Source organism: Tyto alba, unplaced genomic scaffold (genome assembly GCF_018691265.1).
Source record: "Tyto alba isolate M040663 unplaced genomic scaffold, T.alba_DEE_v4.0 Super-Scaffold_44, whole genome shotgun sequence".
Classification (NCBI taxonomy): Eukaryota; Metazoa; Chordata; class Aves; order Strigiformes; family Tytonidae; genus Tyto; species Tyto alba.
In genome coordinates, this window is record NW_024881320.1 from 2,587,529 (window position 1) to 2,602,742 (window position 15,214).

General features: G+C 40.5%; 1 protein-coding gene across 2 annotated transcripts in view; it reads left to right on the forward strand.

Moving 5' to 3' along the window:
- The window catches only part of NAA25 (N-alpha-acetyltransferase 25, NatB auxiliary subunit), a 32,186-nt gene that overhangs the window by 12,962 nt on the left and 4,010 nt on the right, over positions 1-15,214 (forward strand). For both annotated transcript variants that reach the window (XM_033008272.2, XM_033008273.2), the window contains exons 11-23: positions 176-288; positions 2,948-3,155; positions 3,762-3,848; positions 4,906-5,086; positions 5,706-5,805; positions 10,263-10,414; positions 10,714-10,839; positions 11,151-11,394; positions 11,617-11,740; positions 12,102-12,167; positions 12,654-12,751; positions 12,982-13,092; positions 13,504-13,650. In XM_033008272.2, the coding sequence (XP_032864163.1) occupies positions 176-288; positions 2,948-3,155; positions 3,762-3,848; positions 4,906-5,086; positions 5,706-5,805; positions 10,263-10,414; positions 10,714-10,839; positions 11,151-11,394; positions 11,617-11,740; positions 12,102-12,167; positions 12,654-12,751; positions 12,982-13,092; positions 13,504-13,650 (1,757 nt within the window). The remainder of the gene's footprint in view (positions 1-175; positions 289-2,947; positions 3,156-3,761; positions 3,849-4,905; positions 5,087-5,705; positions 5,806-10,262; positions 10,415-10,713; positions 10,840-11,150; positions 11,395-11,616; positions 11,741-12,101; positions 12,168-12,653; positions 12,752-12,981; positions 13,093-13,503; positions 13,651-15,214) is intronic.

Below are 15,214 nucleotides of genomic sequence, written 5' to 3' on the forward strand. Positions count from 1 at the left end.
AAAGACATTGAGCCTCTGTTAAAATCTGCAGTAGCGCAGCTATCCGTTTTCTAAATAGCTATGTAATCTCGAAGCGGGGGGGGTGGGCGGGGAAAAGCAGCATTACCAAAGATTTCTCATTAAAGATTCAACTTTTGATGGAGCGTATTAAAAGATGAACTGGCCTTTTTCCTAGGTGATCCAGAAGAACTAATGTTCCAATACTTCAAAAAATTTGGGGACAAACCCTGCTGTTTTACTGATCTCAAAGTATTTGTTGATCTCCTCCCACCCAGCCAATACACAAAGGTAAGGAAAGATAAAGAAGTGGTGGCAGGAACTGCAGTGCGTGTTTGCACTCTGATGCCTTTATCTTAAAATACCTGTGGATCATATGAAAAGATTGGAAATATCAAATTTTTACCTTCTGTTTGGAATTCAGAAAACCCTCTGCACTGTAGAAAATACAACAAATATCTGGATACACTGAGCAATTTCATTCAGAGGATTTTTATTTGAGACTAAAAACTAAGTTTGGTCCTGCAGAATCTCAAACCCAGATTAGTATTCATTTGGCTTTTTTATTACCATCTCAGGGTGTCAGGATACTTTGAGAGGGTCTTTGTTGAATTCTTGTATTGAAAATGAAAAGCTCGTAATGCTGATGGAAGTGTCAAGATACGAGCTCATAATGAAAAGCTCCCTAGGAATTGTAGTTCAATTGAGAAGGTACCTGATTAGCTCACTTTTAAATGAGTAATCTCTCACCGCTTTTGTTTATAGATTACAGCTTACAAAATGCAGTATTAGAACACTACAGAAAGACCACCCTGTTCATTTGCAGTTCTCACTGCTGTATACTGTAACTTTTGTTTTACAAAGACATTCTCCTCTTTCCCTTCCCACCCATCGCTTGTTTTTCCCATTAAAGTTACATGTTTAATGGGGGAAAAAGCCTTCTCCCTCATCCGATGCAGGGAGGGCGTTGCATAGATGTTTTGCTTGGCTCTGCTGCGATGCTAAAGAATTACACATTGCTACTGATCAAGGGGTGACCGAGAGACCTATGGCCACTTTTCCAGAATGTCTTTCTGAAACAAGCTCTCTCTAACTGAAAAGAGTATTTGTGCAGAGTCATGAGCAGCTCGTTAAATGACTTCAGCAGCTGGGAATCCTGTCACTCACCCCATTGTTTTTCTAAGCCATTGTGTAAAATTATCAGAGCAAGGGAGAGCTAGACAGAGAATCCTAGATCAGCCAAAGGCTGTTGATAAAATGTTTGTAAACAAAGTAGAGGTAGTGTTGTTAAAATATTTTTCAACTGCTAATGCAAGCTCTTCCCACAGCCCCACTACTAATGAGAATGGTGGCCCTGGCATGTATGGGTTGGTGCTGATGTTTTATGTTAAAAGGTGTGGGTTAACCCCACTGGCAAGAGGTGATACCATTGCAAGGTAACCCTGAAGTACTGAACAGGTTTAATCCTAACTTTCCAGGAAGCAAATTCTAAACCCAGAACAGGGGGAATGATATTTAATAATAATAGTTTAGGCTACACTTTTGTGGCAGTGCTTTATAAAGCCATGACTTTGAATAAATTCTCTAAAATTTTGTGATGGGCCTTAAAACTGCTGCTGATTCAGTGAATATATCATATTGTATTATACTGACATATTAGAAGGTCTTCCCAGCGTATGGCTGTCTTCTGGCTGGCATCTCTGAAGCATGCAACTGCAGCAGTTTTAAGTCGGTCAAGGAGACGTGTAGCTGAGGAGGTTTAGTGGTGCTGAAATGCTGATGACTTTTTGAAATCTGAGAATTTAAGTTACTTAAAATATTTATAGATTGTCTTAGATTTATTCTTGTTTCACAGCAAAAGATGCTGAAGGTGGTTGTATCTGAGGTAAAGTAGCAGGGTCACACTGAGGCTATGTACAGCTGAGGGGGGGGAGGAGTCTTTTCTTTTTCTCTCTTTTTTAAAAAAAAAAAAAAAAAAGAGTTCTGAATAGCTTTAAAGTTCAGTAGCTGAGAAATTGGTGATCTTGCTGTCCCACTAGACACACGGGATATTCCAAAAATAATCGTCATGACATCGATTTTGACTTTCTAGAGGTGTAAATCGGAGTATGCAGCCTAGTGATTTCATTGACCTCGCTCAACTTGGCAAAATCTCAAACTGCAAAGATTTGTCAGCACAGTCTTCATCAAAGTCTATGGGAAAACTGGAATTTGTGTGCGTGGTGCTATGTGTTACTCCTGTCTGTCATGCTTTTTTCCTCAAGGCATGCATTTGATGCAGCTCTTGCATTTCAAGACCAAGTGTAGTAAAGCTGAATTAATTGGCTTTTAGCTCAGTTTTAAGTTTGTAAACACTGTTGGATTTTAGGGCAGCAAGGATCTGCTGTCCAGCCCTGACTGTGTGTTGTGAGAAGTCTGCTGTCTCTCATTAAAATTGTAAACAGTGAGGCTGCTTTTCATACAACTTAATTCAACAAATAAGTCATTAATCGAAGATGATGACCTCACTGAGCACAGCGCATTACTTCAGAGTTGAGAGAAAAATGTAATAGCTAGTACAAAACCACTATCTCCTGGAAGTGCACTGTGAAGCCTTTCAGTAACTAATTATTTTAATTGCATATGTTACTACTGTGAGTGTTAACAGGTACTTGAACTCCCTTGTGTGTCAACATATTGGAAGTCTGCATCTGATATCTATTTTTTTCCATCTGTTTGGAACTTACTAAAAGCTATTGAGTGCAACCAGAACTGTGTGCTCACCACCTTTCCAAAAAATAAAAAATTTTGAAGCCAGCTCTTTAAGCACTGATTTCAGTGTTATATCAGGGTTGATGCTGACATTCCCATCTTGCTTTTCTTTTTTCTTGATTTGAGGGAGGAAATGATGGCTTCGCTTTGTGCAGTCCCAGATGCCCTGCAAAATTTAAGAATGGTGTTTCTCTTTCAGTTCATCAGTCAATTGCTGGAAGTAATCCCTCTGTCAGCAACAGCAGAGAGTGACATCGCACTGCCAGCCGATATCAAAGCTCTGCAACAACATTTGTGTGTGGTGCAGCTCTCAAGATTGCTCGGTATCTATCACGCCATGGATAAGAAGCAAAAGCTGACTGTGGTCCAGGAGTTGATGTTAAGATACCGTCATGGATTGGAGTTTGGTGAGGAAAACCTTGAAATGAATGTTGCAGTTCACTTGCAGCTTTTTAAGAGGGGGCAGAACAAAACAAACTCTGGCAAATATCAGTATCGGTGCACAGCACCCATTGTGCTGCTAGATAATACTACTGTTTTCTCCTTTATGATGACATCCTTGGGCAAACCCGAATCATCCGTTTCATTTCAGTTTTGTTTCTTTTCAACTGAGTATTTTAAAGATAAGTGAGACATTCCTGGGTAGTTCAGGCAGTACATTTATCTGTTTGCAAAATTGCTTGTGCCTTTAAGCAAAGCCAGGCTTTATCACTGTGTATATAGAACAAATACAGGGGCAATAATGTTGATTTGTAAATCTTGCAGTTGTAGGAGAGTCTGTTCTTCTTCAGCAGATATCAGTGTATGAGGTGGCCCAAAGTCCACTTGTGTGATGAGTAAATGCAGCATGTGTACAGTTGTTTCAGTTTTTAAGACAACTCTGGATTTTATAAATTAAGCTGTGGTTATCATCTGCCAGATAGCAGTGTCATTTGATAATGCTGACAGTGTGAGAAGCAACAGACAGCACTGTTAGTAATTCAGGGGTAACCTTTTTTTTTTTTTCTGTTTAGGGAAATCTTGTTTGAAAACTGAATTGCAGTTTTCAGATTATTACTGCCTGCTTGCAGTTCACCTGCTGCTTGATTTGTGGCTAGAAGGTATGTTCCTAAAATTGTGTCTTGCTTTTAATACCACCCTGGATGGTTGTGATAAGGAGACCGTGTCCCTGTGACCTGTGGCATGGCTTGTTAGGCTCATAGCTTTCTGGGTTTTTTCTCAATATAAGGTATTTCAGGAAGCCCCTCTGCTCAGTTGGTGTTTGATCTGAGTCTCACTGACCTCTAAAGGGATTTAATTTTTCTGATTAATCCTTGTAAGTCCTGGCAGAGCTTTGTTGATGACTCACAGCTCAGTGCTGTCTGTCTTCAGAAGCTTGCTCCAAGTTTCCCATGTAGGTAATGTTTTCTCTCCTTTTGCACGAGTTTTGCTGACAACTCCTTTCTGGTATCAGAAGTGCTTTGAGAGCATTTTTTTCCCTCCCTGACATACTTTTTCTTTTGGATCCCTTGCTTCTAAACCTTCTGCTGAGACCTGTCCCCCTATCTTGAGTATTCCTGTATGCCACATCTGCTCTGCCTGTGAATCTCCTAATCCTACAGTGTCAGTATCCAGTGGTGGCTGTCCATAGGCAGTGTTTCTATTCCTGCCCTTCAGTGTAGCTGTCAGTTATGCCTTTGTCTTTCCCAAGGAAAATTTAGTCTTTAACTTGAATAAATCCATCGTCAGGTTCCTGGCTGGTCACCGGAGGAGCGTGGGCTCTTAAATTCCTGGCTCTGTGCTGCTCTTTTGCATAATGCTTGGGAGCGCTCTGTACATAGAAGCTAGAAATCCTGAACAGTCCAGGACTCATCGGGGAAGGTCACTTCTGCAGTGTGCTCGTGTGTGAGGGCTGTGCTCTGTGCAGATGTGAGCTAGATATTCCATGTGAAGAATTATGCCTCCACTTTTCCCTCAGAACAGTTATAATGCTGGGGTGGGTGTTAACGTTTTAAGGTCAGCGGCGTGGCTGATGAATGTCATCTGCATGTTTAAATGCATGGGTCCCTTTTGAGAGGTGCAACGTAAGAAGACTTCAGTGCCAAAGTGAACTATGCTGTCAGCATCCAGTGCCTCTCTCTGACTACACCTGTCTGTGTGTTTTGTCTTTGTCACCAGGTGAAGAGACGGCTGTGTGGCAGTGCCTAACTCTCTTAGAAGAAGGATTATCTCATAGTCCTTCTAATGCTCAGTTTAAATTGCTGCTCATTCGAATCTACTGCAGGCTTGGTGCATTTGAACCTGTTGCAGAGCTCTATTCCAGCCTTGATGCAAAACACATACAGCACGACACCATCGGGTGGGTAGTATATACTGAGAATAATTGGTGATGGTGACCCTCCAGTACCCAGTCCCAAGATCTTCAGTTTCTTTGGCTACTGGAAATTAGCAGATGATCAGATTTTCATATGGTGTTGTGTAAAAGCATTTTGGAATTTTGAGACGCATCTACTGTAGTATGGTCACCTTCTTGTGGAATCTTTCCTGTGTGATTCTGATCTGTTTTGTGTTTTCAGAGTATTAACTAGGGGAAATCTGAAAGCAGCTTGTGAAATGTATATCTTGATGGCAGTCGTAGCTTGATTTTCCAGCTTGTGTTATTGCTCAGCAAAGCTTGTAAAGCAAACACACCAAATTGCTTTGCCTTAGTGTGTTTGTGGGTATCTAGGTAAAGTTCTTGCACAATGGACAAGGTGGACAGAGGAACTCTGAGCCTCCACATACTGTGTTTAAATAAGAATTCTTTCCATTACTTCTAAAAGCCTAAATTTTAGTATGAATGTTGTGAATGCCCTCTGTTAATCCTCCAGTCTTTTAAAGCTGGGCTGTGCTGCAGTTCCCTGTTGAGAGCTGTGTTTGTAATTCAGGTTTCCTCGGGTTGTGTGCTGATATTTGACTTGTGCTGTGTTGTGTTGCAGCTATCTTCTGACGCGCTATGCAGAGTCACTGGGCCATTACGCTGCTGCATCCCAATCCTGCAATTTTGCACTCAGGTTTTTCCACTCCAACCAGAAAGATGTAAGTTGAAAGAAACCTCTGTGTCTGTGTAACAGAGCAGTATGACAAGATGCCTCACAGAAGTCTGTGCCCTGTGTGTGGGCTTACAGAAATGTAGTGGTTGATAATACGATGACTACATGATAACAAAGAGGAATAATACATGTTTGTAGTAAAAGTTGCCTCGACCTGTGTTTCTCATTACAAGAATTTGTAACTTACTGTTATATGGGGTTTTGCTTTAGCTTTCTAGATATAAAAGCCAGTTCTAATGCTGCTCAGAAAACGGGTATGATTACTTCTAAATTAATGAATTGTGATTTTTTTATGCAATAATTTAAGTGAAATGTCATGTGGCAAATAAGTCCTGGTGTCATTTAACTTCTAGCATTTTGGAAGGTCATACAGTAGCCAGGGATGGTGGGTCAAGGTGGCAGTGTCATACTTATGAATCCTTTATATGACAGTCACCGAAGCAGCATGTTTTAGTGATGTCTGTCGTGGGCACACAGGGATGGTGAGGAATGCACATCATTTTAAAAGGTAGGTAAGGCAGAAGGAACAAGGTGGGAGGATTTCAGAAGGGAAAAACTGAGTCTTGAAGTCTCAGCTTTGCTGAAGGCGGAGCAGAGCCCATGATGAACTGAGTTATTTTGAAATGATAGGGATCGAACTGCAAAACCTGGTCCTGTGCTAATGAGAACTACCTGTTTCATTCAGTTCACCCCTAAAAGCAATGTGAATGAAAAGGTGTCTTGAATGAGAGTCTTGGGGCTGGAATGGAGGAGATGGTGAGAGGGAAGCTGAATTCCTCCAGAGATCAGGTGCTTCCTAAAATGCACACCATACCCTAGGCATCTAGCATGCTTGTAGCTTGCTGATTAGTAACTGTACTTGTTGATAATCTTACTTGAAAAGTACACTCTGCTGTATATTCTGATACATTCATAGGGAAAATATAAATTCCATTTCAGAATTCTCATGGAATCCATGAAAAATGGGCTAGGTAGGAGAACAATGGAACAATACATTTTTGAAGTCTTGGAGAAAATATATCGGGCAAATAGGAACAGAAATAGTCCAGAATTGTGGCAGGAAAGTGTATGCATGTCAGTCTGTCTCCCTAAAACTTGCAAGGCAGTCCAATTCTGAGAAGTGGGAATACATCCTCTATATTTATATTTTACAGTTGGATCATTGTTGAGAGGTAGGTGAAGGAAAATTATTTTTACTTTACTTCATAAGACATAAAGGTGCAGTCCAGTCATAACTCTTTCAGTCAGCTGCTGGCTGTTGGCTCCAAAGGCTCTGCAGTCCTACAGTGTGCCTTCCCACTAGCCCAGCAATAGATAAAACCACAGGAATTGTCTGTACTGAATAGTGAAGCTGCTAAAGATGTTCACACAGTAATCCCTCAGAAAAAGTACACTTGCTCTGTTGGCATCCCAGGTTGTTCCTGTGTATGAGAAACCAGTTGTCATTTACCTGTGCCTGGAAAGTAGATGCTGTGTAACTGCCCTGTGTCTGACACAGAAGTTGCACTGGAGGGAGCAGAGTGCACAGAGGAGCACGCGGATTGTATGATGGGAGCTCGCTCTTGCCTGCTTCCCTCATTTGCTCATTGTTTAAGCACTGATTCTACTTGTTAAGAGTCTTTGGATTCCTGGGTACAATGTTTTGTGGTGCAGTGAAGCCCTGGATCCAGACAGTTTTCTCCTGTATGTCTATTGTTGGTAGTGGCGGCTTTTTTTTTTTTAATGAGGAGTAACTTGTTCAGTCTTGTTTAAAAGTAATTTGGTGGATTTTAATGAAAAGCGTATACTAATCTGTCTGAATAAAACGTGTGACTGATGAGTGACGGGGAAAAAGTGAACTGAAAAAGCTTTTCAGATGTGATTTGCTTGGGAACACTTCATTGTAAAGCATCAAGAAATGATCTTTTTCTGGAAAACAATCTGAAGTAACATCAGATGTGGTTACCTTGCAAGAAGGTTATTCTCTTTGGCATGAATGATGAAGGTGCTTGCAGCAGAGAAGAGCTGATTGTCTCCAGTAGCTCAACATCTGTAGACGGACGAAGACAGCCACGTTCCAAGTGCAGTTGCCAGGAAAATGTTACTCAGCTCGTGTTCCAGAAATGCTGACAAGGCAGTGCCTGAATGGTTCAACATGCATCACTACTGCACCTTAAAAGGTTGAAATTGAAAGAGGGGCGAAAGTGGTACAATGAGCATTTTACAGTTCTTCGCGCTACAAGATAAGGATGTGACTCTGGAACCCACTCGCATCCTGTCCTGTCTTGGAGACAGTGTTGCAACCAAAGGTCCATGAGCTGTTGTTGATCTCAGGTAGCCAAATCTCTTGTGTGTTCTGGACACTTCCAGCGGGTTATCACCTTAGGATCCTTTTAGTTGAGAAACGTATCAAAAGCTGTGCTAGTTTGCAAGTAGCAACTGCCCTTTAAGCCAACTTTAAGGTGCAAATTGCAGGAGATGAAGGCTCAATTCAGGGTGCTGTTCACCTAGGATGATGGCATGACAAGAGTGGAGATGAAAAAAGGGATTCCTTTTCATAAGACATGTCCCAAGTGTCACAAGGTCTGAATCTGCTACCCGTTTCTGTGCTGCTGTGGTTGGTTCTGCAGGGGTTGCCCCCTCGTACTCAGGGTCCCGATACCAGCTTCCCATTCGAGTCCCGTAACAGCATCTAACTGCAATGTTAAAGGAGGACTATCCTTTGAAAGTTACCTTTTTATGTGATTTCAGATACTGCCTCCTCCTCTCTAGGTTGGCGTTTAAGATAGCTAGCATGTCTGCTACAGCACAGGGAACGTGTCCTGCAGCACACTGTGTGTGGGACTCTGCATAGAACAGGAAGTGTGGGATATAAACCAAGTGATCTGGCATAAAAATATAGCTACTGATTCAGACTGATTGCTTTGGATAAATATGTTTTCCTTCTGACTTGCTGAACTTAACAGCCTGAAGTGAATCCTGTTTAAGAGTGGGTCCCATGAGTAACAGCCATCTAGGATGCTGTGCAGTCCTGACATAGTATTTCTGCTGTGGGAGAGGATGGCAAGGACAGGGAGGAGAGAGAAGGCAGTATTGCTATATTTGGCCAAAACTAAAAAGGCAACTTTATCCTTTTCAAGATAGTCCGCCTTTAAATATGCAGAATCACAAGTAATCTCTCTAATTTTCTTGTGTCCGTCCGTCTTTAATTTCTCCAGATACTGCAGGCAAACAGAACACCAACGTGTCCTATGGGGATTTAAAAACCACGTCGATGCAGTTGAATTAGCACCCATAGCGCAATCCCGCAGCCTGACAATGAACTCTGCAAGGCTGTTTATCAGAGGGTATGTTGTTGAATATTTGGCATATTTTTTTCATACAGTGCAAATAACCAAATTTCTTAGGGGGGAAAAAAAAAAGACAGAGCTACTGAGAGGATGTTTCTTATTTTGGAGGGGAAGAAAAAAAAGGTGGCTTTCATCTGTGAGTGCTAGCTTCTAGTCTCTCAGAGCCTTCCAGACAGGTTGAGTCTGTTAGTACCATATAAAGTGCAGTTAACCAGAGGCCTTTTTTGAAGCCTCTCATCTTCAGTGCATTTCATAATCTTGTTCAGAAGAAAATACTTGTTTTGCCAAAATTTCTCAATTGTGGAATAATTCTGATGTGAAAAATAACAGCTGTTTGTCTTGAGTGGGAACATAAATAGTTCACTGTCTTTACAGTTATATAATGCTTTTTCGGGGCTCCTTCATCATATAAATCTCCCTCTGGAGATTGCTTGGACTGATACGAAATATTAGTTGTGTGCCTTGTATTTATTGCTGCATTGCATCAGAGGAGAAGCAGACTATTCTATGGACCCTGACAGTTTCCTTTGGTGTTTAGATTGTATTGTAATGTGTATACACTGCGTGATATCATCTTGTGATACTGTATTCAAAAATTTAATAAAAAAAAGAAACAACAAAATGTGTGAGTAATTTTTTTAATCTATGTTGCGGTAATATGTGATGCACATCCAAGTCAGTTCCAGAAAAATCTGGGATATATTTATTTTGCCTGAAAGTACTTCTCTCAGTGAAACAATGATTTGCTAATTTGAATAATGCATCTTAAAAAGAAAAAAAAATTAAAAAAAAAGGGGGGGGGGGAAAGCCTTCCAAAATCATCTCTCCCCTCTATTTCTCGGTTTCAGTGGTGACAGCAAAATCATGTTTCTTAGTGTTGGTTTGGTTATTAAATCACACTGCCCAGTGGCACATCTGAGCATTCTGAAATACAGGTAGTAAACTGCTGGGGTGACTTGGACCCACAAAAGTGCAAGCTTCTGCCAGGGATTCAGTACCTCTGGGTTAATGAAAACCACAGAAATTCAATTTCTCGGCAGTGACATTGTTAAACACTGATTATTCTGAATCTATGGAAGTAACTAATGCAGAGACGGTGTGTGTTTTCTTCCAGACCTCAGAATATATCATTCAAGCCTACAAGTACGGTGCATTTGAGAAGATCCCAGAATTCATTGCATTTAGAAATAGGCTGAACTCTTCCCTTCACTTTGCACAAGTTCGCACAGAACGGATGTTGTTAGACCTCTTACTTGAAGCAAATATGTAAGTACAGCAGCAATAAGAGCAGCACCTCGCATATGAAAAAAATTGGAGATTTGTGCATAGGCAGAACACTGACCAGGTGAGACCAAGTGAGTTGCACTTGCAGCTCTTTGGCAGAAACCTGGGAGCTATGTGTCTCTGCTTCTAATTCTTCAGTATCCTTGTCAGTACCATGCATGTGTAACATTTCTGATGTCAGAAGAGTTGAACAGTGGAGAGAATGTGGTCTGTTACTGAGCTGTGTTTTCTGTTTCCAGTGATCAAATGTTTGAGATAATGTTGCTTGTTCTTGTGTACAGATCAACCAGTTTAGAAGAAAGTATAAAGTCCATGAGTCTGAGCCCAGAGGAAGATGACATTCCGTGGAAAGATTTGCGTGACAACAGAGACCTGACAGTCCTGTTTAACTGGGATCCAAAAGACAGGTGAGTAGAAATGCCCTCAACTGTAGAGTCACACCTTTTACCTACAGTGCACACAGCAAAGAAAATACTTTCAGGGCAACTGCCATATTTAAATGTTCTCTAGGCTGGCTAACTGCAAACTTAACAAGCGTCATTCATCACTTCTAGCAGTGCTGCCTTTTTACATATTAATACAGTTTTCTGAATTTCTGACCACTCCTTCCTTTTCATACAGTATTTGACAACCTTGGGTAGGCTTTTGTAGCTGAGCGAAGCTTGCTACTTTGCAGAATCAAAGCATTTGCCTGAAAACATTTGGTGCCTTTCTCTAGGGACATTTCCGAAGAACATAGGAAACTCTCCCTGGAAGAAGAAACTATGTGGTTGCGAATCCGGTCTTTAACATTAAGGCTAGTAAGCGGACTCCCAACTCTTAGTCACACTATTCAACCAAAGAACTCTGAAAAGACTGCAGAGAACGGCGTTTCATCCAAGATTGATACAATTCGATCCCTGCTTCAGCAGCTGGAAGCGGCAGTGGATTCAGGGAAGAAGTTTCTAGAACAAAAAATTCAGGTACCCGTTAAGGAAAAAACTATCCCCAAATATTAAGTGAACGTGAATGCAAGCAGAGAAACTGAATGCATCTTGTAACGTCCAGCAGGCTGCAGAATGCACTTAACTGACCCTGAGTTTGTAGTGTATGAATCTGACTGAGAGATGTGCCAGAGACAAACACTGTGTTCTGGATAAGGAAAAGCTGCAACACCTTTGTCTTTTTCTTTGCTTCTTGCCTAGTATCCTGTCCTTGGCCCTCCTCCTACCCGAATGGCTGGCTTCTTCAGTAATGGCAGCTGTCAGTGCCAGACTAGCTTGTTTTATCTTGTTAGTGATATTTATGAACTAGATACCAATGGCTTAGGTAAGTGTTTGAAGGGCAGGGGTTTAACCAGATTGTCGTGATGTGTGGTGGGAGGGAGCGAGATGGGCCTCCATTTAGTTTGGAAACTACTAGGTATTGGATGATATGGACCCAGACTGTGTTACTTGTGTGTTAATTTTTTTGAATGACACTGTTATCTGGGAGGCAATGCCTTAATTTAATGTTTTATATGAGTCTTCATTTTTGTACAGTATATGTTGATACAGTACTGGATCCTCTTGGAAAGCAGTTGCATTTGCTTTTAACTGCTAACACTAAATTTCATTTAAATGCCTCTTGGTTTTCTGGAAGCAGAAAATACACAAACTTGTAGTTTATCACTACTTTTTTTTTCTTTCAGAAGATTCAGCAGAAATCCAGGAGAGGATAGGGAATAGTTTCAAGTCTTTGATAGAACGACTAACAGGTAAATGGTAACTCAAGAATAAACACTAGTAGCTAAGGTAGAGCTTCACGGTGGATGTGCTGCTGAGTGTGCTGCAATTATGGGGAGTGTGTTAATGCATCTGCACACCCCTTTGAAAGATACTTGAGATCAAGGCCGAGGCTCCCCGTGGCTTGTCTGATCATGAAGCTGTTGCACGCCATGGAATGTCGTTATGTCCCATCGTTTCACTACCTGGCAGCCTAATCTTAGCAACTGTTGTCTCCCTGGTACTGGGTCGAAGTGTCCTAATAAACAGTGTGGAAATACTGCTTGTAATGAAATACAGTTTGGAGGAAACTTCAGAGCTGGGCCTTCTCAAGAGGCTTTGGCCAAATTCATCATTAACTGCTTAGTGGTCAGTCCTCTGACAGCTTTGCACATTACACTGAGATACATACTGTACAGAAAATACTCATTTAAGTTGATCTCTGTGTCCTGAATAAGGCTCCTCTTTTCTCTTTTCAGAATTGTTCAATAAATGTAAAGGTGATTTGATTGAAGTCAGAGATGGCACCTTGAAAACTCATCCAAACCTGTTAGAAAACCTAGTCTTCTTTGTTGAGGTATTTTTTTTTTCTTTGAAAACTGGAAATTTTGGTGTATGTTAGGGTAGAAATGATGGGACTATAAAACACAGTGGTAAAGAAGTTCTTTGATCTCAGTCACTCATGAAAGCAGAGGTGTTTTTTGCTGCATATTCTAACTACTCTGAGTCTTACCAGCAGGAACACTAAAACAATTTTAGAAGCTTCCTTTAAATGCAACTTGTAACATACTTGTACCTTTTTTCCAGACGATCTCCATTGCCCTGTGGGTATCAAGTTACTGTGACAGTGTCCTCCGACCTTTTAAATCCAACCTGCAAAAAAAGAAGAAGAAAAAAAAAGAAAGCAGTGTAGCTATGGTAGAGACAACATTCCTTTTTTTCCCCCCCCCGTCAGTCCAACAGCATATTTATAATGAAAGAAAAATGAGGATAGATTAACACATTAGTAAACTGTTTTACATAAACTTTGCCTTGTAGAGGCTGATGTGGTTTAGCGATTACTCAGTAATTTTTGAAACACCTTTTCTATTTAAAATCAAATGGTGACGTGCCACATCTCTGACATCATGTGACAGGCCTTCCTGTCTAGAACACGCTACAGTAAACTTGTTAACTGGTAGTGTTTATCTGGGTAGGTAGAGTATAGCTTAGCACTGGGGGGAAGGAATAGAATGATAGACATTACAAAGTGAGTTGTCATATGGAATAGTCATTTGAATAGGCATTACTATGTGTCTATAAATTAAAAATATGTATTTGTTTTTGTAGCCACCGGTATTTACACATTTTCTGGATTATGTTACTGAACTACAGACGTTAACTTCCAATGTAATAGATCACATCAAAGGGCTTGAAATGATTCTGACTGCACTAAAACTTGAAGAGCTGTCCCTCAAGGACACTCTGCTTTTACAGGTAAGAACTTGTGGCGTTATTTGTGTGCTCTGTACATTTGTGTGTGACTGATAAGAACCTGGATGTACATGTTTACGGGATACCTTTGTGAAAGCTGCTTTTCACCAAAATGTCTTACTGGAAGGGAAGAAAAAGGAAAACAAACAAAACCACCTGTTAAAATAGTTAATTGCTTTTAACCAGAGGTTAGGGACCAGACTGCTAGAAAGCTTAGTTTTAGACTGGTGTATTAGGTTTTGGTTTTTTTTCTATCGTGACACAGTATCTTTACCTCAACTGATCAGCTCCAGCTCACTGCACAAATTAATCAAAAAATGAGATCTCAATACAGGAATTTTAAAATATTTTCATTTTGTGTGACATATTAGTGAAGAAAAACTTAATATTTTAACATAATTTTGTTGTATGTGATACAACTTATTCTGTTACCTGTATTTTATATGCCATAATGAATGCAAAATACTTATTCCAGGAAACATTTGAGATTCACCTACTGCTGATTAGTCACCTCCCTGGAAACAATTAGTTGATCCTTACAGAAAAGCAAGTGGCAACTTCCCCACCATCACCCCCCCTTAGCTATATAGGGGAAACCAAAGGCAGAAGTAATAAGCATTACACATGCCAAACCTCGTGCCACATATGTGCCACTAAATAAACACACATGTGAAACATGAGCCTAATGAGGAAGCTTAGCTTAAGACATTGCAATTAGATGAGAGTTAAACTTTGTGATAGACAAATTAATGTTACTGTTGTAAGGGATCTTCTGACAGTTCAGTACTTACTATGAATGTGTTTATTTAAAACAGTGGTTGAGATCCTGAAAGTATCTTTGAAATATGTCAGAGCCCAGCTAAAAAGCCTTGAGGTGACTGAAAGCATAGAATTGGAATTTCCTTTATGGTTCTCTTGAAACACAGGTGGGGTTAAAAGGTACAACATAGCAGAGTGGTGGAATAGACATCATCTTTTGATACACAGGGGAGAGGGGCTGAGGGAGTGGTGAGTCATGCTCCATGTCAAAGGAGGATTGTAGATTACAGGAGAAAGGTTTAAGAGGGTAAATTCATTTAGGGGGTGGGAGAGACTGAGTGGGAAAAAGCACAGGCAGAAGTTGTGTTACCCAGGACCCCCATAAATTCAATTTGGAATCTGCATTTAAGACAAAACCAGGTCTCCAGTATGTTACCTAAAATGGGAAATTTGGCCTACAAGGCATTGGAGTTCAGGTTTGTCTAGGTGGGAGATATGAAGGCTTTTGAATTGTGAAGGATTTAAAAGCTGTACCCATCTATTTCAGAACTGCATTTCTGTCTACATAAGCTGCTGTTAGCCAGCTTGTATTTTTTTCAGTTACTGTCATGTTCATTTCATAGCACATTATTTAACATTGCCCGTGTCTTGTTGCTGTATGAGGCTGATGTAGAAGTATCGCAAATATATATTAAAAAAAGATACTGCAAAAACTGATAGCAAGGAAATTCCTTGGACTGTAATTAATGCAAATTTGAATAAAAGCTAGAAAGTACGTTTTCTTAATATCATCAAAGAATTTTCACTT